General features: G+C 36.9%; 2 protein-coding genes across 7 annotated transcripts; one reads left to right on the forward strand and one right to left on the reverse strand.

Annotated features, from left to right (window-relative positions):
* Positions 1 to 1,138: 1,138 nt before the first annotated feature.
* LOC112197899 (mannosyltransferase APTG1) lies at positions 1,139 to 9,606 on the forward strand. Of its 5 annotated transcripts, none has more exons than XM_024338857.2 (10): positions 1,139 to 1,434; positions 2,986 to 3,236; positions 3,375 to 3,492; positions 4,125 to 4,229; positions 4,370 to 4,656; positions 5,354 to 5,635; positions 5,742 to 5,943; positions 6,181 to 6,332; positions 6,434 to 6,596; positions 6,679 to 7,226. In XM_024338857.2, the coding sequence occupies exons 2-10, from the start codon at positions 2,992 to 2,994 to the stop codon at positions 6,760 to 6,762; spliced, it is 1,638 nt and encodes a 545-aa protein (XP_024194625.1). In that variant the 5' UTR covers positions 1,139 to 1,434; positions 2,986 to 2,991; the 3' UTR covers positions 6,763 to 7,226. The 5 variants fall into 5 exon arrangements, 2 of the variants coding, with proteins under 2 accessions (XP_024194625.1, XP_040374657.1); XM_040518723.1 differs by lacking the exon at positions 1,139 to 1,434 and adding an exon at positions 2,668 to 2,725 and having other exon boundaries at positions 2,916 to 3,236; XR_002935791.2 differs by lacking the exon at positions 1,139 to 1,434 and adding an exon at positions 8,656 to 9,606 and having other exon boundaries at positions 2,808 to 3,236; positions 6,679 to 6,897.
* On the reverse strand, positions 7,409 to 10,362 carry LOC112197900 (VAN3-binding protein). Of its 2 annotated transcripts, none has more exons than XM_040518724.1 (9): positions 10,204 to 10,362; positions 9,893 to 10,096; positions 9,708 to 9,782; positions 9,446 to 9,514; positions 8,982 to 9,336; positions 8,260 to 8,427; positions 8,065 to 8,114; positions 7,898 to 7,946; positions 7,409 to 7,711 (listed from the first exon to the last, which is right to left on the reverse strand). In XM_040518724.1, the coding sequence occupies exons 1-9, from the start codon at positions 10,216 to 10,218 to the stop codon at positions 7,497 to 7,499; spliced, it is 1,200 nt and encodes a 399-aa protein (XP_040374658.1). In that variant the 5' UTR covers positions 10,219 to 10,362; the 3' UTR covers positions 7,409 to 7,496. The 2 variants fall into 2 exon arrangements, with proteins under 2 accessions (XP_040374658.1, XP_040374659.1); XM_040518725.1 differs by having other exon boundaries at positions 9,893 to 10,093; positions 10,204 to 10,360.
* Positions 10,363 to 25,863: the final 15,501 nt, after the last annotated feature.

The following is a 25,863-nucleotide window of genomic DNA, read 5'->3' on the forward strand; positions in this document are numbered from 1 at the left end:
AGACACATTATTGGCCCCCAGTAGACTTTGAAATGAGGGATGATTATGGATAATGAGCAAAACGTTGGGTCTGTTGGTAACGAAGATGAGGCAGTAGACACATTATTGGCCCCAGTAGACTTTGAAATGAGGGACAGGGATCACTATAGTGTGGTGTATTGGTAAGTTACCTGTTGTTTTCTGTGTATTAAAGTCAAATTATCTGTGAATCATACAAAATGGTGCATTTTTGGTGGTCTATTGGGAGGCAGTAGAGACATTGGACTTTGTATTGGGGGGCAATAATATGATTATTGGGAGCTAATAATATGATTATAAATTGATCAATTGTGCCTGTAGTGTATTCATTTTGGTTTTTGGAGTTCATACAATTCACTGGACGGCAATAATATGATTTTTGGGAGGCAATAATATGATTACTGGGGGCAGTAATATGATTACTGGGGGCAATAATAGCCGGATTTCGGATTCCGGTCATCGATCGCAGGATTTCGGTTACTGGTTCCCGGAATCCGGTCATCGGTCGCCGGAGTCCGGTCACTGGTCGCCGGAGCACAGCAAGGTGGATGGTGACTTCTCTCTCTAAGTGAGAAAGAAAGAGAGGGCAAAAAAGTCTCAAAAAAAAGAAAAAAGAATTAATTGGGTAAAGGGGAAATAATCCCTTAGAGTGTTTTGGGTAAATGGGGTTAAAAAACAGTTGGTGGAGCAAGTGGGCAATTTTTAGCCTAAAATCGGGTAAATGATCATTTTCCCACTAATTAAATTGGAACGAAAAAAGTTCAAAAACAGAAAGTAAAAAGACCAAAAAAAAAAAAAAAAAAAAAAACAAACCACAACGAAATAGGCAAATGGGAATGAGGTGGCTCGATCCCGTTCCGCCACAATCATTTCTTTCAGCCTCAGCCTCCGCACAACAGCAGTGGAAACATTAATCTATTCTTCAGTTTCGATTCTTCAAGACTTCGACCTCCTCCAGAAGACTTCACAATCTTTTTTTTGTTTTTTTTTTTGACTCTGGACGACAATGCAACTCCCACCCCCACCCCCACCCTATCCCTGATGTCAGTGAGATTTGAACCCGTGACCTCCACAGTGTTAGTTAGGCTAGCTAACCCGTGACCTCCACAATGTAACTTCACAATCTTAATTGTTCACCTTTTCGGAGCTCCACCTGTAGTAGTTCTAAAGTCCCATTGCGTGGAAGTGGGGTTTTAACTTCTCAATCAGTCCCATTGGAAAGAAAAGGAATCATATTTTAGATGTCCTAGCTTCTGTGAGTTTGGAGGCAAGCCGCAAAGAATTTGTTTCTCCAAAGTTGACTACCAGTCCTCTTCGTAGGTTATGTTCATCAACATATGAGTTTGGGCGGAGGTGCTCAAAGACTCCAATTCATCCCAGAATTGTGCCAGCCATTAGAGCAGCCCATGCTTTAGGGTATGTGATCCATCCCCTGCATATTCTTTTATTCCATCATAAACTTTTTCTTTTAGGAAGCAATCTAATTCAGTTTGGGGGTGTTGTTTGACGTGATTTGAGGATTGTGAGTGATGCGAATCTATTTTTCATTGAGAATTTTTTTTTTTTTTTTTTTTTTTTTTTTTTGAGAATGGAGCCAGTAGGCGAAAATATATTCATCGAAAGCCAGAATAGGCCATTACATACCCTTCCGTTGCCATTAACAGACAAGAAGATAGTGGTAGTACCCACATCGGTACATAGAAACTAGACCCACTCATTGTACAATCAATACGTAGACATAGCGGGGATCCCCCTTTGGTACTACGCCGGAGGCGCTAGAAACCTAACTCATTAACCAATAAACCTAGCTGCCTAGAGACCTCAATTGGTGTACACCTAGATCCACTGAGAGTTAAGTCGACAAGACTAGACCAAATGCAAAAAACTAAATGCACAAAAGTGCCTAGACTGTCCCGAAAACGGAACCTTATTGTAAATAGACGAAACTAAAAAACATAGAAAAACTGACTGAACAAAATAAAATCAAAGCCCAACAGCCCAAGAAAGAAACCCAGCTCAGGCCCAACAAAGAACACCTTGACCCAAGCCCACAGTCCATCTTCCGCCCCAGTGGTCGACCACTGCCACCCGGTACCAGATCTCACCGCCGCAAACGACACCAGCCCTCGCCACTGCCACTGACGCCAGCCACGCCGCAGCACCACAAGCTTGACCTCGCTGCCTCAAACCACGTCAAAATCCGATTGAACCCGTCGAAAAAACAGTTCGATGCAATCAGATCCAGCACGCCGCCACCACCGTCCAGCCCCTCCATCACGCTGCCGATCATGGAGGTGCCTCTGCGACGCTCGACCCTCGTTGTACCGCCGCCCACTGAGCCCAAGATTTCTTCCGGTACTCGTCCCAAGACCATCCAGAGCCGGACTCGAGCCTTAACCCCTGTCCAATAAACTGCCAGGCCTTTAGTTTCGAATTCCCGTCCGGCAGCCGCGTCAAGCAGGCGAGGCGAGCCACCGCCGCCCAAACACGCCGCCGGACAAGACGAAGGTGGCAAACCCTAGACCAAGAACCAGTCCGGGTTTTGTGGAACGTACCCTAGATTATTATCACGCAACTGAACTATCTATTTTTCATTGAGATGATTTCGAAGCATCTTGGTCTAGAGGAATATTTTTCAGAAACCAACACTAATAAAATGGCACGTGCACCTCACGTGTGTTGACCCAAGCAAAACGAGCATGAAAAGCTCGGAGCACCGAAGACGTTCTCTCTAAACAAACCCTCTGTTTACCAAAAAACAAAAAAAAAAAAAAAAACCCACAAAATTGACTTTCTCCTTCGATGTAATTACATTACAGTGATTACACCATCTTTCTGTCTCGGCGATTCTACATGCGCCTTATGCGCAGCTCCTGGTTTAATAATTTACTCAAACTCTCGGAACAAAACTAGCTCATTCGAGATCAAGTTATACTCATTCGATCTTTTGCCTTGCTGATACAACAGATTGCAATGAGGCAAAGACAGAGTTCTGCAGTTTCATCATCAGCAAACGCAAACAGAACCCAAAACCCAATTCCTACAAAATCACAACAACAAAAAAAGGAAGGTCCACAATTCGATCTGCTAGCCTCACCCAAGAACATTTATCTCTTCTGCTTGGCCTTTCGAATGTTAAATGCTCTGTTGGTTCAGACCTATTTCAACCCAGATGAGCACTGGCAAGCTCTTGAAGTTGCTCACCGCATCACTTTTGGGTAACACTCATCTCACCTTTTTTTTTTTTTTTGTGTGTGGAGAATATCACTAATTTCACTTTGTTGTTATAAATGCCGAAATAAAAAGGATGATAGAAACAAAATGCTGAAATGGGTTTTTGTATTTCTAAATGACAGGTTTGGCCATTTGACGTGGGAGTGGAAGAAGGGGATTCGGAGCTACTTGCATCCTTTGCTCTTTGCTTTCCTTTACAAAGTGCTTGCCTTGTTAGGTCTTGATACCCCATGGTTCATGGTAATGGCCTTTAAACCCACACAATGCATGTCATCATTACATTCTAAACGAAAGCTGATGCAAAAGATTTCTCTGTATTTATGTGCAATTTCTTTGTATTTATGTGTAACGCGATAATTTCTAGCTTTGAAGTCTATGCTAAGCTGACCAGTAGAGTGAACAACCCATCCTTGTAGTAGTTCTCTATTAATTCCTTGCAACAGATATTACGTCTTTAAAGCATGAGCATTTCAGGTCTTCAATTATCTTATGTAAAATTTGGATTGGTATTTTGTGACTTTAGTCAGAGAGTAAGAAGAATGAGGTGCGTAAGGAGTGTAAGTATTTGCTAAGATGTTCTACCTTTTGTGATCAGAAGTATATTAGTCGAGTTAGCTTATTGTATGGTAAACTTTGTACTATCTTTGATTTTCTAAACTAGAGACAGAATGCATTGATTTTCAGCGTATATTATCTTGGTAGTTGTGTATAAACATTTCATTTTCTTCTGGTAAGGTTGCCATTGATTTCTTGCTACTCATATCGCATTAACAGATGACATCAAATTTTAGGTGCTTGAAGTAATTGCTTTTCTCCATGTTTTTTTTTTCAAAGTTTTCATTTTTTTATTTTTTTGTTTATATGTTTTGTAGGTCAAGGCACCTCGGCTATTCCAGTCCCTATTCTCTGCATTTGGTGATTTATACCTGTACAAATTCTCTGTCATCCTCTTTGGCGACCAGGTTGCAAAATGGGCTGTATCCTTTTGTATAACAGACAGCTTCTTTACTCTTTGAATAATTATATATTTTATGTCAAGCTCATGGGTACACTTTACACTGCAGTATTGAAAACATCAAGTTGTTTGTGCTACGAGATGTACTTAACTTGGTCTCAGCTTTTTTCCCAATTGACAAATTGGTTTATGTTTTTCTGTCTCACTCGTACATTATCGAATAGTCTGGAGACTGTTCTTACCATTGTGAGCTTGTACTACTGGCCCTGTATCAGGCCTTCTTCCAGCAAACTTCCGTTGGAATCTAGAAAGTGGGGTTTGCTTATTGCTGCATTAGCTTGTGCTATTCGACCAACAAGTGCCATCATATGGCTTTATGTTGGGGTCCTTGAGCTATTTGTGTCACGCGATAAACTCAGATTCATATTTTTGGAGGTAGCTCCTATTGGGTAGGTATTTATCCATTTTCCTTTGAATACCTAATTTACATGAAGTTCTTAAAATGATAATTTCTGCCTAAATTGTTTGTGCTCCTAGAATACATGATTCTCATAGTTGTTTTTTCATGTTTGTTTCTACTTAGAAGTTTGAAGGAAGCAAGTTATAATAATAAATGGTGAGTTGTTTGACATTGAGTTTAGTGAGGTCTGAGTGCAATATTGAAATGATGTGATAAAGTGAGAAATTTGCTGTCATAGTAGTAAGAGCTTAAAGGTCCTTGGTGATTAGTGGAACTGCCATTAATAAAAATTATCAATGAAGGTGATGCAAATAAAAACAATACTAAGTATGTGAGCTACCTTGAAATTATGGAGACAGAGAGAGTTGGTGTCACTCTAATAGGGTTTAGGAGTGGCAGCAAATGTTCTTGGTGATTATGCAATGTGATACACACATGATAAAGCTGACGGTTGAAGCTACTGATAATATATAAGACCAACGAATTATGTGGCATAAGACGTTTGAAGTCTTCATCATTTTCATTTAAGTTGTCACCATATTTATCTCACATTTGTGTGACATCTGTAAAATGACTGTAGCTGTTGTGCGGACTTATACAAATTTTTAGTGAACTGTATCATGTCAGTCATTGTGTGCCTGGTGGCGTTTATGTGAAATGTTTTCTCTACTCATTTGTGGCTTCAGGGTCCTGGTGCTTGGGCTTACATTTTTAATAGATCGATTGATGTACGGCTCATGGGTCTTAGTACCTCTTAATTTCCTAAGATTCAATTTTCTTTCCTCTGGTGGAGATTATTATGGAACTCACAAGTGGCACTGGTACTTCACTCAGGGATTTTCTGTCATGGTATTTTCTTTTTTACCATTTTCTATAGCTGGCATCTTGCAGTCGAAACAATGGAAGCTTTCTGGCCTTATTGCATGGGTTCTGGTACTTTATAGTGTACTAGGCCACAAAGAATTCAGGTACCTATTCATTCATAAGGTATATGAGTTTATACAAATAAATGTGACTGTTTGACCTTTTTTTTTGTATTTGCAACTAATACTCCACTTTTATTCTGAGTTATAGGTTTGTTTTGCCTGTGCTTCCTATAGCTTTGATATTCTCTGGATACTCTTTAACCGCATTAAAAACATCAGTTTCTGGAAATGGTCAAAGGAAGAAATTGGCAGATTACCATAATAAATTCTCTGCAAAAATGCTGTTGGCCATCTTTTTCTTGCTCGCTACCAATATTCCAATGGCCTTGTATATGAGTTTGGTTCATCAGGTAGTTTGTTTGCTCTTTGATAACCACAAAAGCTGGGTAGTATATGTTTGGTGGTTGGCTAGCCAACTTAAACACTATTCTACTTCTATCATCAATGTTTTAATTATCTATTCGATGGATCACCTTCTTTGTATCTTTTAATTGAGTAGTTAAAGGAGAAAATTTCTCTGATTTTTTTTTTCAAGTTAATTTTTCGATGCCTCTCTTTCTGCTGGTAATTTCGAATATGGTGAATAGAGAGGAACTGAAGATGTTACTTACTATCTGTCCAATGAAGTGGTCGAGGGAAAAGTAACAGACATACTTTTTCTAATGCCTTGCCACGCCACACCTTACTACTCTACTTTGCACCGAAACCTTCCAATGCGATTTCTAGACTGCACACCGAGGTTTGGAATTTGACAATTTGGCTGGAACTGTTTCTTCTTTCCATGAAGCCTTTAATATAATTGTTTGGTAGCTTATGCATTGTTCAAAATTTTGTCAACAGTGAAGAGAAAGGAATCCCAGACGAATCAGATCAATTCATGATGGATCCTGTAGGGTTTGCATCAGAATTTGCAAAAAATTGGTCTTTACCGAGTCATATTGTATTATTTGATTCGGAAGAAAAGAAGTTACGGGATTTTCTAGTCTCCCATTCTTTCAAAGAGGTAGATTCTTCGACTCAATTAATACTTCCAAGTTAGCTAAATAGTCGATTCTTAAATTGCTCTGTTCTGACCACCGATACAGATACAAAGATTTTTCCATGCTCACTTCAAAGTGGATCGTGATCTTCAAGCATCAGTCGTTGTATATGCTTTGACAGGCTCCTGATTATTGTTTATGCACTGATATAATTGGCAAAGAAGTTATTGGCTTCAGTTGTTCCTCAACTAGCGAAATCCCCATAGCTTGGACTAATTGGTGACGTGCTTGCCTCAGTGGAGATCAACTTCAGATCTTCTTAATGTAATAATTCTTTCCTACCTCAAACTTTTATGAATTAATTTATTATTGTCTTTCCTTCCATCAACCTCGGGAAAAAAAAATATTAGAGCTTGGGCTAATTGGTTGAACATTTATGTTAGACTAGTAATCTAAATATGTGGTAAAAGTAGTTAGAGGCATTACATTGTAGATGCTATTTTTGATTTTGTCCAAAAAAGTTGTTATTTTTTGGTAGTATTGGACTCATTTAAGTGATAGAGACATGGTATATAGATATGATACAATGTTTACTCGGTAGTTGTTCAAGACTATTTAATTGAATGCTTATATGTAAGCCATTTTTCACTCTCTATTTACTCTCTCCTGGAAGAAGAAGAATATTATTATTATTATTATTATTTTTATTTATTACTATTTGGTTAATATGAATTAATCACAAAGTATTTGCCTATATTTATCATCTCTGAATTTGTTAGTGTAGCTCTGCTCTGGGAACATATGAGCTTGTTATGATAGCAACAAAAAATCTGTGAATTATGAATTTACTTGTGATAATTACATAAAACAGGACAGATATGCACATCGGTGCAACAAATTGATTATAGTAATAGCTGGTGACATTAGTTTTTGTAGAACTGAAGATGATATTTTGATAATGAAGTAGAGAGCATCAGCATATGATTAATGGTTGTGGCCCATGTTGTGTAACGTTGATAGTCATCTTCCATGTCAAGTTTGAATGTCCCCTTACTCGTTGTCAAGACGATAAGATAACCTGTACCAGTCTCTGCCTCTGAATCTTTATACAGCTCTGCATGCATGTCCAGTATGATACCTATAGCAAAACACAGATGATTGTTGCACTACATTAAATTGGTCCTCTTCAGTTTAATGTGGCTGTGAACCTATCAAGACTTTCAATTTACACAACTGTTTGAGAAAAGGTTAGATTCCATAGCAATCTAACTTTACTATACATTGAAAACTAATAAATACATATGAAACAGAGTAGCAGACTTACTTTCCTGCTTGCTTTTCAATAGACTGAGCTTCCTTATTTTAAGAACAACCTACATAAGAAATTGAGAATAGTTCAAACTAAGATCTCTGTTAAACAGCAATTAGGGCATGCTTTTACTATGCAGCATGACAAAATAGAGCTGTTACAATTTAAGCTTTAAGTCAGACCTTGGCTTCACTGCTTAGGATGACGGACACTGATCTGACCGTGTACTTCCCTGTTAACAGATAGTTTTGAATGTACTATTAGCATATAGATAAGTAAATCAGGATATTGTCTTAGGAATTATAAACTAGAACCTAGGGATAACTACGCTACCCTTCTTGTCAGAAAATGTAGATGCATTAAGTTGGAATACAAACCATCTGGTGTTTCGATGCTGAGGTGCGCACCCATTCCAAGCATTGACCTACACTTTTCAAAGTCGAAGTCAACCTCATGGCTCTCCTCGATGGGCAGCACGGGTGCACCCCCATGTAGCATATTCTTGCATCCTGATCTTGCTTTAAGTGTAGCTGCTCCTTTTAATGCTACATACACAAACAAAACAGAAAGAAATGGCTCTTTTTAAACAGAAGAAATGTCAAGTCATATTAGACAATAACATCGTACGATATAAAAGACTTTCGCCTGGAGGTTTTTTGATTTGATGCTGTTATTTGTAAAGTGCAAGTTGTAAAAAAACGTGATTATTTTTTACTTTTCGAGAACTGTCTTTCTGTGAAGCGCCTGCTCATTTGTTTTTTTTTTTTTTTCAGTGATCGTATCTATTGTTATTGACATCAAGTGACAATTGCAAATGGTTACTGCTATTTCTTCACCAGTAATAATTGCATATGCTTTTTGATTGTTTTACCAGTCATTTTAATTTATGTGCACATGGACAATTATCAGAGACTTAAGAAAATAATATACACAAGTCCAAGAAAAAAGAATTACAACTACTTGGTAGAAATGATAGAAGTTATCTAATGTGCATAATGTTAAGTTGGAAATTGTTGTAGGAGCTGGTAGAGGTGATTGATTAAATCCAGAATCCTTTTTTTATGCATTAAACCAAACTGGAGAAGGATAGGATATTTACATGTTGCAGCTGCAGCTGTGAGGGTTAAGATATCACTTGCACTTGTGCTACTCATGGCTGAACCTATTACACTGCTGATCTGTTCCTTCTTTGCTCCCATTGCTTCTGCAACTTTTGCACACTGGGCTGCCACCAGAGCAGCTGCAGAAGCCACAGCTCCTTCCTTAGCAGTGCTCTCATTCTTTCCAGAGCTTTCAGCCGCAATGGCAGCAAGCGCTGCTGCCACACCTGCCATAGATATAGCTGCATGGACTTCAGCTCTTTGCAACCTGTGTTCCTCTTTCCGCCTTTCTTTAATCTCCTTCAGCCACTTCTTGATCGACATGTTCTTGAATGGCACTATCTTCCATGACAGCTGCAATGTAATATAATTCTTTGCTAAAGCATTTTCTTTATAAAAAATTCAGCAGTGAATACACACTATCATATATAGAGAAAGATGTCGTGTAATACAAATTACTAACCCATTTCTTTCGGAAATAGCTGTTGTAGTTCAATTCTGGATGCATGGCTTGTTGCATCCATATCCATGACTAAAGAAGAAAGACAAACAGATTTTGGTTTACTTATCAATGAAATATCATAAGCAAATGATGTTCTGTCACCAAAAATGGCAGGTTGTCGATGTGATGTGTTAATAGCGGTGTAATTAATAGACAATTGAACAACATACCTGATAGATATGTGACCCGAACATTTCATGTTTATCAACTTACACATGCTTACCTTTACATCATTAGATTTCCATGGTGGTATAGGCTTGGCATCTGCACCATCCATCTTTGCATTCTTGTCCAACTTCTGAAAGTCGCAAAATATCTCCGTTACAAATTCTCATGGTCGGCAAAAATAAAATTCTAAAATGTTTCACAGTATTGAAATGCCATGCTAAATGAATTGACTTGGCGTACCGTGATTTGAGTCATGTTTTGGCTCTCAAACTTGATAATTGGATCACTTAACGAAACTAGAGATTGGTGGTCTTGTTGCTCTGGTTGCAAAGCTTGTACTGCAAAATTGCACCATGCAAGAGACAGAAAATCCATCGTATCAGGATGTGCCTCCGTAGGGCTTGGGCTGAAATTCGAATCCATGAACCTGGGATGTAAAAGCTGCTACTTCCCAGATAAATGCAACAGATTGAGAGATTGAACTTCACAATGCCAATTATATAGAAATCTTAAGCTTACAAGTACACTACTTATATAGACATCAAACTCACCATCATTATATTCATGTATGGTCCACGTTTTGATGCAAATTTTCAGAAAAATGTGGAAATTAAATAATACTTAAAAAGGGGAATGCCAAGTAATTAAGTACAAAATATTCCAGTCCTCTCGTGGCACGCCCAAAAGAAATTGGACAGATGAGATATTACAGTTGGAAAGGGTGTTTAAGATTATATATAAAAAAATGCAGGTGCTAAGAAGGGAACTTGGAGGGTACCCAAATGTCCAAGAGAGAGAAAACACATGCTTACCACTATAGAAGTATGGAGGCTTGTTGGATAAAATGATCAAGGAGAATGAAGAGGCCCTCTACTTTGTACCTTTAAATGAAAACCATAAACTCAGGCTAAGCATGAAGGGAGCTTAAGATAGGGTTAAGCTTGCTAGAGCTGGCCAGGGCCACCACACTAAAACCCCTAAGTCCCTAACCACAACAGCCTAGAAAAGAAAGAAAGGCATGATAACCAAGCATGCAATTGGGCCAACATTGATATAAAGAAAGCAGACACATATGATTGATCTGAACACTTAATAAGAAGTCGGCAAAGATATATCATTCTTAAGCAATATTCCATTAGAGTAACACTGCATGCTTAAGTATTTGTTAATACCTTTAAACAAAGATTAGCTTTTGTGAGTTAAAAGCATTATGAAAGTTAGGTGTGTTAAACTTTTATGGATGTTTTTAGAGTTCAAAAATGGTTATGGGGTCAGCTTACTCGATTTTTGTTGGTGCATTGATGTAAATTTAAGATTTGGTTAAAGATGTTCTCAATAGTTTCATGTGACATCAAGTACGTATTATGCTTTGATGCTTATTAGTGTTTTCTTAATTGTGAATGATATCCCAAATATAAGTCTAGGGGTGATGCATCGTTTCATGATTACTTTTTTTTTTTGAAAGGTGAAGGAAATTAAGCTAGTTACAATTTCAAAGATATTTGATTCAGCTGAAGAAATATCAATAAGTCTCATTCGGTTGATTTATTTTTGTCGCCATGGGGCAACCTATTCAGATTGTTATTCCTTAAACAAGTGTCATCGTTATAGAGAGATTGTGTATGTTGTTTATCTGTTAAGATACTTGATGTAGCTTCTATGTGTAGTTGACAATCTCTAAATAGATAATTTTTTCTTTAGCATTACAATAAAATTACAAATGATAACTCGGACGACACAGACATAGAGAGACATCAACCAAAAAATTTACTTATTTTCTAGTTCCTCACAGTTATTGCTGGAAAGGGATGAGCTAGAAGAGCCATCTGGAAAGGGATGTGCTAGATGAGCCCCCCCACCCCACACACCAAGGCACAGACTTGAATTGTCCAGGTGAAACCATTACTTCGACCCATATAGACCTAAAAGAAACCAACATAGTGAAAGCTAATGAAGCCGAAATACATAGACCATCTTAACAATCCAACCAAATTGTCCTCCAGCCCATAAGTAGAAAACCCACCTAGCCCATAAAAAGAACTTAACATGGGTTCAAAGATGCCCACAATAACGTGGCTCGGTCGCACTTGAACCAAAGTGCTTGGGTAACTGTGTTTCCTCCCAAGTCCCACCTAACCCTATGCTGGAAATCCTGAATCCTACCACCAGTGAAATCACCAAACCGCATCCACATCGCCACCTGGCACCTACCCATTTCACCAGAGAGGACCCAACCATCGAAACCCAAATCCAATCCTCCATAAGGACATGGCCTGTAAAGACGAATTTTTTTTTGTTGATTTATTGAAATTATTGAGGTTTCGGTTTATGCATTTCCTCATGTTCGTACATCATTTCTTGATTCGTCAGTGAAGAGAATGTTTATTTTCTCCAAAACGTTTCAATTATGAAGGGGTCGAGAGTTTACTTTTGACTCGTTGATTTTCTTGAAAAACTTTATTCATGAATGTTATAGAGTAAGTCGATACGAGTTTATAAATATGTGGCAGTATTTTTCTAAGATCGTATGAAAAAGTTATGATCAGAGAAAGATTTTATATTTGAGTGTTTCTATTGAGACCTCCAAATCTGCTCAATTGACCTCACTCTATTATGAATTATTAAATGACATATATAACCTCTTATAAAATGACTATTAAGGACAATAATTATACCCAAAAAAAATTATATTTAATTTCTATAGACTTTCCAATTCAATAATATTATATCGTATTCTTATTATTTTCCAATTTCACTACATACTCATTAAAGCTTTTATATATATTTAATAAGAATTAAAACTATAATCAAGATCATGTGACATAAAAATTCCTATCATCATATATGTTGAACGCATATTGGTTCGGGATAACAAAAGAAATCATATTATGACCTAAATCCCAGTCTATCCATTATATTTGCAAAAAAAAAAAAAAAAAAACCTAAAAACTATTAAATAATTAATCATGACGTACAGAAAATAGAGAAAATAATTAAACATTAAGAAAAACTACTCTTCATTTTTTTTTTGCACATCTACAAGAGAAAAAAAGTTAAAAAAAAACAATTCTTTTTTATTAGAAATTAATTTTTTAACACCTAGTGGCCAGTTTGTGGTGGATTTGTCCCCATAGACGGTGCAGTGGATTAGTCTGTCTCTGCTAGGATACTCTGCATGGGTGCGTGTGTCGCTAACTTATTAACGCTGACCTCCCCCAATCAAAAAAAAAATATTTAATTTTTAAAGCCCAATACCTTGTGTTTGAGTTTCTTTTTTATTGGATAAAAGATTTATGTAATCTGATTAAGGAATGAATATGTAATTAATAGTTTATTTGCAAATTATATGAGCGAGGTTATTTCAGGAATTTAAGTGAGGTTTAGTGAGTAAATTTAGTATTGGAAAATTTGATAGGAGGTGTAAAAAGCAAGAAGGTCAAGTGAGTAAATTTGGAGGTTCCAATAGAAAAACTCTTTATATTTTTGGAAATTTTCCTATAAATAGAAGAAATTCCAGAAAAATTCAGAAAATTTCAAATTTCTATTTTTGGAAAGCTTTGTTTTCTTTCTCTCCAGAAACCCCAATCCGAAACGCGAAACGGCTGACTCGACCCTATTTTTTCTCCTCCTCCGGCGATAATAGTGGGTGCTATCGAGCCAAATCGACTCGCCGTTGTCTCCTCTTCCTCCCCTAGCCACTCACGTCCGCCACTTGAACTGTACACAGAGGATCGAAGGTCGAAAGTCGGTGGAACTGACCTGATTCGATCTCTATTTTCCGACAACATCACGGCTTGAAACCGGTTGGGTTTTGAAGGTCTCCACTTCCTCTTTCGATCCTTACAAGCCTTGAGGACCAACCGAAGTGTGGAGCACAAAATTTGGATTTGTAGTTTCGTCCACCAAAATTTTTGAGCTTGATCTAACTTGATGTAGGCAGAGTTGGACTTGGTGCCAGATATGAAAGTTGCTCTCATTGTTGTGCACTACAAGTTGGTTGAAGCTGATCGTGCAAATTTTGAAGTTCACCGGTGACGCATTCGGCCATCTTTGGAGCACTTGGTTACTCCATTAGCCTCTGTTTGTCGATACGAACATCTATGTGTGTTTAGTTTTGTCATTGCTCGATCTTTTGGACGAGTTAGGTTAATTTCTGTTTCGGTATGTTCGATTTTGATCTGTGAGGATCCGACCGTTAGATCGTCCTTTTGTTTTGTCAATTTGATCCTAGAAGTGTTTCGAAGACTTTGGGTGGTCTAGGATGAAGTTTTGTCATGACTGATGAAATCTTCAGTTTTTAGTTGAAGTTCATGTTTCGAACTCTAAACGCTTTTGTATTGAGCAAGGTTCTAAAAGACGCTAGGCACTAGTCGGGCGGTGGTCCAAGGACTAGCGCCTAGGAGCTTAGGTGGGGACTAGGTGGTTTTTATTTTTTTAATTTTTAAATTATTTTTAAGACATAAAGTTAATAAATAATTGTATTAAAAGTTTTACAATTAGTCAGAAGTAGTTAAAATAGGAAAGAACAAAGGTTATGAAATCATACTTATTATTAGCCAGAAAAAAAAAAAATGACAGATGTCACCTATTTATTGGGTCTCTATGTAAGTCTATGTAAGTCTATATGTTCTATTGTAGACTTTAGCACAGATGATTCCAAAATCTAATAAAACCTAACATCAATTTGGGTCCCTTTCAAAAAAAAAAAAAACATCAATTTGGGTCTCACAGCTTTCTTGATCTCATCTCTGCCAAACTCATAAAATCCCCAATTTCTATCAAGAACCCTAAGTCTGTACTTTCAATTATGTAAATTACAAAATTTCAACATCTGCACAATCTGGTATTCCACTCATCAAATATCCTCCATTTCTTCTTAACTCGTTCCCTCATCAACTTAATCTCCATGAGTACAACTTCAATTCCCTAAATCTATCTTGGCCATAATCAAAGATCAAAACCACCAGAAAATGGGGTTCTAAAAATGATGTATGATGATCGCAAAGCACCAGACAACCATTTTACATCCTTAGACATTGCGTTTCTGTTCTTCTCTGCTGACACGACTACTCTGGGTTTCGATGCTTCGATTCAGGAATCTGCTTTTGTGAGATTAGAGAGGGTTAGTGATAGAGGTGTTGTAATTAATAATTATATTTTGCATTTCTCAAGTGTTGGATTTGGATTTGCAGCAGGTATTCTGATTCATTTCTTGATTTTAATAATTAGAATGTCTTGGTGCGATGCTTATTTCTATGCTGAGAAGTAGAAGAGCAGGTCGCCCAGCGCCCACCTAGCCCGCCGGGCAAATCCCAACCCGATTTCGGCAGTCGCCTAGCCCAAAATCAGGGCGGTCACCCCACACCTAGTGCTTAGGCGGCTGCCTAGACCGATTTTTAGAACCTTGGTACTGAGTTGAGATCTTGTTGCTTAGGTGCTTGACAAGATCATTTTGAGCGGAGTTTTGTGGTATTGTGCTTATTCTCGTTTTGTGTGAAAACGTAGCGAGATTTCGAGGTGAGTAAATTTAATGTTGTTTCGGGTGATAAATTAGTTATATTATTAATCGCCTGAGGTAAATCATATGCAAACATTTAATATATGTTGAATTGTTTGATTTTACCATTCTGATCTTGACAAGACCCAAACCGGGTTTCACCATGAAATCCGGAGTGGCCTTGCAGGGCCCACCTTAGAAGAAATTTCACAAAAAATTTAGTAAGACTTCCCATAAAAGTAGACTACCCAATATCTGTAAAAAAAACATTCTAGCACTCCTCAATAAACTTATCCATCCTCAACTCCTGGAGCCTATCTGCTCCTCACAATTCATAAACAACTTCCCAACAAGTAATATGAAACAAATCTGACACTCAAATCTTGAATACCAAATTACGTTTCTACTAATAGAACTGAAAGATGGTCATCAGATCAATATAGACAAAAGAACTGGAATAAAGTACAAGTAGGTTAACATGTACCTACAAAGAAGATGGAAGCGGTGGTCACTATGCCTCGACATCCTACGCAAGCTCGACCTCAACTCATCTGCAAACTGGGCTAGAGAAACCTAAAAGCCCATGGAAAAGCATTTAAAAACCGTTAGAGTGAGTAAACGAAAAATAAATAATTTTAATGAAAATAACATAAAATAAATATAATTCTTTTCCAATTTATTCTCTTAAAAACCAAGCATGCAGTAAAGTCTCATGAAAATACTCTTGATCCTCCTCTTTACTAGAATCTCAAACATGTATTGTAACACATCTCGAAAGTCATCTCAAAATCTCATTAAAATACTCACATGATAAAATACCTTAAAAAAAAATAAAAAAATTTCAGAAATATACTGGTGTCTCAAATCATATTGTAAATCTCATCTCGTAAAATAACTTCAAATCATTAGTGAAATCATCTCAAAACTCTTATAAATCTCATAAAATACTCATATCGTAAAATAAGCGATGACTAGAGAGAACTGCCGACTAGTCATCTCATGCCACCTGGAGGGTACTGCTGATTAAGGACACATCGGAGGGTACTGTCGACAAGAATACGAGGAGGTGATGGCTAGAGGGTACTGTCGACTAACCATAGATAGTTAGAGGGTAATGCCGACTAACTATCTCATGCCATCTGGAGGGTACTACCGGCCAGATAATGCATCGAAGGGTACTACTGACCGAAATATATATTTTGGAGGATATTGCTGACCAAAATATTGTCTAGAGAGTACTGTCGACTAGACTATTATCTGAAAGATACTACCGACCAAGTAATGAATGCATGCGTTATTATACTCATCTTTCATATTTACCTCCTCAATTCATAAAATAAACTAACAAATTTCTCATCTCAAAATATTAAACTCAGAAGTTCTCTTAATAACTCGATACTTAAAATACTCAATAAAAATCATCATTAAATCTCAACGATATAAATCATAAATCAAATGCTCGGATATTATCACCAAGCCATTGAAAATTATACTATATACTAAAGTAAGGTTTCCCTTATGAATAGAAGATTGGCGTTTTTGCCCTCAGCCACTACTAAAACAAGGTTGTGCTATTGTAGCGTAGGAACAGTGCCGGCTAAAGCCAAGCCGTTCATGAAAAGATGATTTTGTCCTTTAGTGTTTTACAGACTCCACCTGCTATTACGTGTTTGCTTCTCCTTCCACCGACCGATTAGCATTGCACGAGTACAGAGAGAGAGTGACAGAGGTAGAGAGAAAGAGTGAGGATCTTCGTCTTTGCTTCCGCAGAAAGAGAGAGAAGGGAAATGGGTTCTGGTTCTGCGCCTAAGTCAAGAATTGGTTCTGGTTCTGATCATCTATGCCCCTCCTATCCTCTTCGTTTCCTCTTTAGCTTGAAATTCAATTTCTTTCCAATTTTCATCCACAACTATCAGTCGTGGAATACCCATTTCAATTTTGCTCTCAATTGTTATATACCATAACTCAGAATATGTTGATGAACGACACTGGCATAGATATGAAGTTAGTTGTAAGTTCAGTTCCAAGCATCAGGTCAGGTATCTGGAGCCATACCTCAACCATCAAATACAATGGCGCTGCAAAACCAGTCAAGATTGCTTATTCAGATAGATAGCCGAGCTGTAGCTTAGGAACAGATAGATAAGGTTTAGGTATTGCATTGTAGCTTAAACCTTATATACACTGAATCGGGGTTTAGGTATTACACTGTAGCTTATTCTGATTCATACTAAACCCTATCTGATTCAGTTTGACATTTGATATATAGTAAAGACAAGATTGTAAAACTAAATTACAAACAGGCTTACACAATTTCATGTTCAACTTTACTTATCAGAGGATCAAAACATACCATTTATGTCCAAAGTCGAGACCATTGTCGTAGCTGCAGAAATAAGGATGAAGTCTTCTGCTAATCACCAACTGAAGCTTCTGAATGGGCAGAACACAATGCTTGTAGACGGTGGTGATAACAGGGACCCTAACCTCTTATTTATATAAGTACTAGTCCTAAGAAACCTCCCATAAAGGTTTTCCTTAAGGATCAAGTCTTGTATCTAAGAATCCTAATGCATCACAGTTTAGGACTTTCTTGTAGTCCAAATAATGGATTCCTAATCCAATGCTAAATACACTATCACATTAGATATCTTGGTTGATTCTTTTCCAGATCCATGTTGTATTCGACTTAATGTTTTAATGGTTTCCTAGTTGCTTTAGGATAACTTGTGATGAGTTCACTTTTGATCTAACAATCTCCCACTTGGACTATCACTGGTTATCAAGGGAAACCAAAACTGAATAACATCAACTCGTTTACAACCAACTGAAGTGTGCACCAGAATAAGGAAAAGTCTCAAAATCCATTCATCACGGTCAAAATGCAGTAGCTTATGCAGAGCAAGGAAAAGCATACACTTTAACAAAAATGCAGCACTTCTAGACCACTAACACAAGCTGTTGCATTCTACATATGCTATTTTAAAAACAAAATGATGCAGTATATGAACATTGTGTATTACCAGAAGATCATATACCTAAATGGTCCAACTGAATGTTTCAAAATGAAACTCAAGCAAAACTAAAAACACTGATGGTCTTAATGCTTGTACTTTAAACTGAAGGAACATGTTCACTGAAGTTTCAAGACCATCTGACATTAAGATAAATCAAGAACACAAAACAAAAGTTACAGAAAATTTTAATAAAAAACTGCAGCAACACAAACTAAATGAAATACCTCGAGAAGTTTATTTATAATCAAAATTCAATAATACATAAAGTTGTGATGACGATTAAACTGAAAATCACAATTACTAAAATTTTACAAGAACTCAGAAAATACAAAACTCATAAAATTTGCTCTTACTAAATAGGCTCCCACTGAACTCAAGAACTTAAACTAGGTAAAACACCAATGTTCTCAATATGATTCTTGAAGGCAGCAACTGACAATGCCTTGGTGAAGGGATTTGCAAGCTGAGAGTCTGTGCTTATACTCAATACTGAAATTTCACCATGCTTGACTCTCTCTCTCACACTGTAATACTTGAGGTCAATATGCTTTGAGTTATTTGACCTTTTATTGTTTTTACTGAAAAACACAGCTGCCTCATTATCACAATGAATTACAAGAGCATCAGAAACTATATGACTTAAAATCCTAGTTTGCATCAAAAAATTTCTAATCCATAGCCCTTCACACATTCCTTCATATACTGCAATAAACTCTGCCTGCATTGTGGATGTTGTGACTAAGGTTAGTTTCGTAGTTTTCCAAGCAACAGCCCCTCCTGCAAGCATAAAAATATATCCACAAGTCGATTTCTTGGAATCAGGATAATTCCTTGCAAAATCTAAGTCTGTATATCCTACAAGCTCCAATTTTTCCACTTGTCCATATACAAGCATGTGGTTCTTAGTCCTTTGCAAGTACCTAAGTACTTTCTTTCTAGCTACCCAGTGTTCATGACCTGGATTAGACTAAAATCTGGAAAGAATGCCAACTGCAAAAGATAAATCAGGTCTAGTGCAGACCTGCACATACATTAGGCTGCCAACAAGCCTTGCATAAGGCTTGGACTCCATATCCACCTTTTCTACTTCATTCTTTGGACTTTGTTTCTTAGTGAGCTTATCTCCCTTAGACATTGGAACCTCCCCTGATGCACAAGTCTTCATGCCAAATCTTTTCAGTATTTTGGCAATATAGCTTTGCTGGGATAAACCTAGCAGCCCTTGTGTTCTATCTCTCTTAATTTCTATTCCTAGTACATGTGATGCCTCACCTAAATCTTTCATGTCAAAATTCTTTGACAGAAAGGCTTTGGTTTCTTTAAGTAGCTTTAAATTGCTACTGGCCAACAAAATGTCATCAACATAAAGTACAAGAAATATAAATTGGTTTCCAGATGTTTTGAGATAAACACACTCATCCACTAAATTCTCAGTAAATCCAAAAGAAGAAATTACAGAGTCAAACTTTTTACAGCACTGTCTTGAGGCCTGTTTTAAACCATAAATGGATTTCCTTAACTTGCAGACTAAGTCTTCTGTACCTGGTTCTATAAACCCTTCAGGCTGCTTCATGTAAATAACCACATCGAGTTCTCCATTCAAGAATGCTGTCTTGACATCCATCTGGTGTAGCTCCATATCAAATTGAGCTACAAGTGCCATAATAATCCTAAAAGAGTCTTTGGTTGAAACTGGGGAAAAGGTTTCAGTAAAATCAGTACCCTCCTTCTGTGTAAAACCCTTGGCAACTAACCTAGGTTTATATCTCTCAATATTTCCATTTGCATCTCTCTTGGGTTTAAACACCCATTTGCAGCCTATAGCCTTTTGTTTGGGGTCAGGTTTCACTAAATCCCAAACTGCATTTTTGTTCATGGAGTCAATCTCAGCTTCCATAACTTGTTTCCAATCATCTGACTGACTACTTTCAATAGCTTGATTGAAATTGACTAGATCATTGTCATCTGCAAGATCAATTTTAACTTTATGTTCTTGCAAATAAACAATGTAGTCAGAATCTTCCCCCCCCCCCCCCCCAAGTTGGTTTCCTTGCTCTATTAGACCTTCTTAATTGGGGATTTACATTTTGGTTTTGTTCTGCAGGCTGATCTTAAGGTTCTACAGGCTGTGGTTGATCAGGTAAGGTTTCAGGGTTAGCTTGATCATCTGCAAAATGCATTCCTTGATCAACAAGTTGATCTTGTGCATTTTGAGTTTCTGGAACACTAATGGCTTCTTGTGTATCATGAACTATAGGCAATATACTTTCAGAATGCTCATTATCCACAATTTCTTCATATTCTGAAGATAAATCTTCAAAACTTGTATTGTGAATTTTCTCATCCAAGAATTTTACTTGATGTGTTTCAAAAATTCTTGGTGAATGTTGAGCTGCATAAACTCTATAGCCTTTAGATTTTTCAGGATAACCTATAAAATAGCAGCTTACAGTTATAGGATCAAGCTTGTTAATGTTTGGATTGTAAATTCTAGCTTCTGCAGGGCATCCCCACACATGACAATGGTGGAGGCTAGGCTTTCTTCCACACCATAGCTCAAAAGCAGTTTTCCCTATAGCTTTGCTAGGTGTTCTATTGCAAACATAGTTTGCAGTCCTTAAGGCTTCACCCCATAAAAACCTAGGTAGGCCTGTTGTGCACATCATGCTCCTGACCATATTCAAAAGTGTCCTATTCTTTCTCTCAGCCACACCATTTTGCTGAGGATTATATGGTGTGGTATATTGAGCCTTGATGCCTTGTTCTTGCAGAAACAAGGCAAAAGGACCCTTTTGTTGTCCACTCTCTGTGTATTTTCCATAAAATTCACCACCTCTATCTGACCTAACAGTTTTGATTTTCTTTTCTAGTTGTTTTCCTACTTCAGCCTTAAATATTTGAAAGGCTTTAAGTGCTTGAGATTTTTCTGAAAGTAGATAAACATAACAATATCTAGAAAAGTTATCGATGAAGGTTATGAAATATACATTTCCACAGATTGTTTGAGTTCTAAATGGACCACAAATGTCAGTATGTATGAGCTCTAAAAGTGCTTGGCTTCTGTATGCAGTCTTTTTCCTTAAGTTAGTTATCTTTCCCTTAAAACATTCAACACAATCTTGTAAATCAGAAAAGTCAAGTTCATTCAAGATATTGTTTTTAACCAAAATTTTCAATCTCTCTTTTGATATATGGCCAATTCTTCTATGCCACAAATATGCAGACTTTTCATTGCATTTAGTTCTTTTAACACCAGTTAAAGTGTTACTTGATGTGTTATTATTTTCAACAAGAGAAATTTCTTGTTGACTGTGTGAACAATTTAACTGCAGGTAATCATTCAATATAACACCAGAACCAATTTGAACTGAATCGTTAGAAATAATAATTCCATTATTGTCAATAAGAAGTCTACGTCCAGATTTAACCAAAAGAGAAACTGAAACTAAATTCCTTCTCATGGAAGGTGCATAATAAACATTATCCAAAACTAACAACTTTCCTAAACCAAGATCTAATTTTAAGGTTCCAATAGCTTTGACTGCCACTCTCATGCCATTGCCTACACACAGGTTCACTTCATCACTTGTTGGGACTCTCTTCCTTATGAATCCCTGCAAGGAATTAGTAATGGGTAAGGGACTTCCTGAATCAATCCACCAAGTTTTTGGTTCAACATTAACTAAATTAATTTCTAAAGAAAACAGTGAGTTAGAAAAATTACCCTTTTTGATCAACCAATTCTTAAAGCATGTGCAGTCTTTCTTCATGTGCCCTACTTTACAAAAATAGCACTTGAACCTAAATGGTTTGTTGGCTTTAGCTGCTCCTAAGGTAGACCCTTTGGTGATAGTTTTGGTAGGCTTGAGTTTAGACTGGTTATGGTATTTCTTCTTAGGCTTTTCAACAAGATTCACAGAGGTGCTTAGCTCTTTCTCCTTCCTAATGTTGTCTTCCTCATCTACACAAATGGCAATCAGCTCCTTGAGGCTCCATTTTTCCTTCTGAGCATTGTAGCTAGTCCTGAGCTGGCTAAAGCTATTAGGCAAGGAATGCAGTGCAGTATGCACTACATAATCATCAGTGACCCCCATATTCAGGTCCCTTAACTGAGCATTAATCTCAATAAGCTTCATGATATGCTCTCTCACTTTTCCTGTTCCAGTGTACTTAAGGTCATTAAACTCCTTTGCCAGCCTAGCTGCCTCAGCCTTGTCACTCTCCCTATACATGTCATGAATGGCATACAGAAAATCCATGGCTAGATCAGGTTCCTCTATGCTACCTCTAATTGTGTCTGACATGGTAGTCCTAATAACATTCTTTGCCATCTTATTAGCTTTATGCCATTCCTTAAAATATTTCTTCTCTTCATCTGTGCTTTCACCAGTAAGTAACTCAGGTTCATCCTCGGTTAAGCAAAGGTCCATGTTCTGGTTCATGGCTAGGTAAAAATCTACTTGATTTCTCCACTTCTTGTAATTATAGCCAGTTAAGAGCTGAATGATGTTCAAGGTCACAATAGGGATTCCTAAAGAGCAAAACAAAATAAAGCTTTGTAAGTTTTCAATCCAAAAGTTCTTATCATTCTAAGTTTGATGCTTTTTGTGACTTAAGCAATTTCAAGACAAAATAAACTACAACACAGAAAACAAAACACAAGCAATGCCATATTTCAAACAATAGCCCTTTAACCAAAATTAATATCATGCAACACTTTTGAGCAGAAGACATAATATTCTGAAGATTCCAAATCAACATGCCACATTTATTCAATCCAAGTTATCCAAAGAACACAAATCACATCTTCAGACAGAAATTTGAATTCTAAGTATCCATATTTGAAAAGAATGAATATGCATATTTCTATCTGCATCCTAAAATCATACTGTACTACTTCTTTGGAAGCAAAATTATATGCATGATTTTAAAACACAAGATACAATTTTTCTGGTTTGTTAACTTAAGGTTGTCTGCAAAAATTAGTGAAGAGTGCTTTGTGCAATATGTTCATTCAAACCTACAGAAAACATAAACCACATTTAGCTTGAAAACTTGATTTTCTATCCGGATTAATAATCCTTGTAAGAAACTAAGCTCTTTGTACCTGTCAAATTTTTAACAATGCCTAAATTTTTGGGAGTTTTTCTGCATACATTGTTATATCAATAATCATAGATACAAAACATAAGAGTATATCACAAACATGCATACCAAAACATAAACACAAAACACAGATATGCAAGCACATTTTCAATTTCACAAAACACAAAAGCATCCAAGAAAATTAAATTTCCTCCAGTCACCATCTACTCTAACCTATGTGCACGCTGGGAATGCAACTAGGGTTCTTGTGCACATCAATCGATAAAACAAATTGAATTGAAAATTCAGTTTTCTGTAAAAACTTGATCTTTGCAATTTTCCCAATTTTGCTGCAAAAACCTTTCGCGGAAGCATGAATTCAAAAACCAGAGTGCAGCAAAAACATCCTTCTTGGCATCTTGATTCGACAGCATAAGGATTTTGAATTCCCAAAAGGATGAATCATCCTTTGTGCTTCCGATTCCAAAACCCAGCCACTTAACTCAGATGACCGTTGTAAAATAACGGTCACCTTCTTTAGTTTCTAAAGGAACAGGTTATTGGGCTTGGATCAGCACATGTTGCGGCTTGGGCCTTGAAGAATTTTCTGAAGAGGCAAACGAGGCCTATTTCTTTGCAAAGAAATTTTTTTTTTTGTTTGTTTTGTTTGAAAACTTAAAACAATTTGTGCTAAAATAATTTTGAAGAACAGTTTTGTGAGCATAAGCTCTGATACCAATTGTAAAACTAAATTACAAATAGGCTTACACAATTTCATGTTCAACTTTACTTATCAGAGGATCAAAACATACCATTTATGTCCAAAGTCGAGACCATTGTCGCAGCTGCAAAAACAAAGATGAAGGCAAGGTTGAAGTCTTCTGCTATTCACCAACTGAAGCTTCTGAATGAGCAGAACACAATGCTTATAGACGGTGGTGATAACAGGGACCCTAACCTCTTATTTATACAAGTACTAATCCTAAGAAACCTCCCATAAAGGTTTTCCTTAAGGATCAAGTCTTGTATCTAAGAATCCTAATGCATCACAGTTTAGGACCTTCTTGTAATCCAAATAATGGAATCCTAATCCAATGCTAAATACACTAGCACATTAGATATCTAGGTTGATTCTTTTCCAGATCCATGTTGTATTTGACTTAATGTTTTAATGGTTTCCTAGTTGCTTTAGGATAACTTGTGATGAGTCCACTTTTGATCTAACAAAGATTGCTTATTCAGTGACCGGTGGTCGACATAATAGGTAATATTTGCTCACCTGACTACCTAGAAGAATTTTTTCAACATTACTAACTAATATTTCTGAATTTGGTTCATTTATTGCAGTCTGCTGAAGATTTGGAATTTAAACAAGTTATTAGGAGTCATTGGTGTTTTCAATTGCCAAAGAGGCAGAAAGTGGCCACCAATTATAGGTGCTGAATATGTGCCTCCCTCAGAATGGATAGATATTAGTATGCTTGGAGATGTTGCAAATGAGAGTTGCATAGGAGAATGGGCACTATATGCATTCCAGTTAGGTCACCTTATACCATCTTTTTGAATATGAAATTTTCCACTTAACAAATTCCACACTAAACATGTTGCTTAATGCAAGTACTCTTTCTGTAATGCCAAAGAAAGACCACTTTGAAGTATCCTTGGATGTGCTAGAATGTGAAGTTTTTCACCATATCTCCTAGTCTCTATTAGGTTACTTGGTTCTCAATACTTTTCGAAGTGGTATGAAGATCTAAATGTGTAATGTGCCAAGTTTTTGGTGACAACCTCCAATTTCCCTCAATAGGATTGCTTGGTATGTACAATTTAGGAGGAGCACTTGAATCTCTAGATGTCAGCAACAATCTACTCTAACAAAAAACCCAAGTGGGTTGCACATCAAAATGCCGTATTTGACATCTGTTGACAGAGGTATAATAAATTTTGATGCAATTCTTACCGTTGTGAAAATGTAGCAGATGTAATGTGATGCTTATGCAATGTAATGTTTTTACAGGATGATACTCAAATTGTGACAGCTTCTGGTGATCAAACTATAAGTTGTTTAAGTCCACTTCAATTTTCCAGACCCATAGTGCTTTGTTTTTGCTGAGATGAGTTCAGAAAAGTTGAAATTGACTAACCAGGATTAAGAACTTGATTAGTAACACATGAATGAGGGAAAATGTAATGAAATCTGGTAGGAGGAAAATGTCATTAGTAATCCTGCCTCATATTGCAGTTGGTTTAGTTTTTAAGTGATTGTGCTGTTTTTTTGTTTTGTTTTCTCCAAGTTAAGGTATGGGATGGCTGTGGCCTGGCCGAGTAGTTTGTTCACTCTGATTTTTCCGACTCTGTTTTACACAAAATCTAATGGTTTTTACACTTTTGAACAATGTCAATTAGCAGCGAATGTAGTTATGAACATCGACCACATGGGAGTATTTTGTAACAAAAATCAGATCAACTATTTTTTTGTTTGTACACATGATGCATATAAAATCCATATATTCTATCACCGAATGAACGTCCCTTTTATATTAAATGTGTTTGAATTTACATTGATGTCTCTTGATTGATAGTGAGAGGACCCTTCCATAATCTTAACGTAA

The sequence above is a fragment of the Rosa chinensis genome, chromosome 4 (assembly GCF_002994745.2).
Source record: "Rosa chinensis cultivar Old Blush chromosome 4, RchiOBHm-V2, whole genome shotgun sequence".
Classification (NCBI taxonomy): domain Eukaryota; kingdom Viridiplantae; phylum Streptophyta; class Magnoliopsida; order Rosales; family Rosaceae; genus Rosa; species Rosa chinensis.

Excerpts from the sequence above, each read along its gene's own strand:
- LOC112197899 (XM_024338857.2), top strand. The coding sequence starts at position 2,992 with ATGAGGCAAAGACAGAGTTCTGCAGTTTCATCATCAGCAAACGCAAAC. Across the intron at positions 3,493-4,124 it reads TTGATACCCCATGGTTCATG|GTCAAGGCACCTCGGCTATT; the intron begins GTAATGGCCTTT and ends TATGTTTTGTAG. Across the intron at positions 6,597-6,678 it reads TCTCCCATTCTTTCAAAGAG|ATACAAAGATTTTTCCATGC; the intron begins GTAGATTCTTCG and ends CCACCGATACAG.
- LOC112197900 (XM_040518724.1), bottom strand. Across the intron at positions 9,515-9,707 it reads GGAAATCTAATGATGTAAAG|TCATGGATATGGATGCAACA; the intron begins GTAAGCATGTGT and ends TTTCTTCTTTAG. Across the intron at positions 8,428-8,981 it reads CACAGCTGCAGCTGCAACAT|CATTAAAAGGAGCAGCTACA; the intron begins GTAAATATCCTA and ends TTGTGTATGTAG.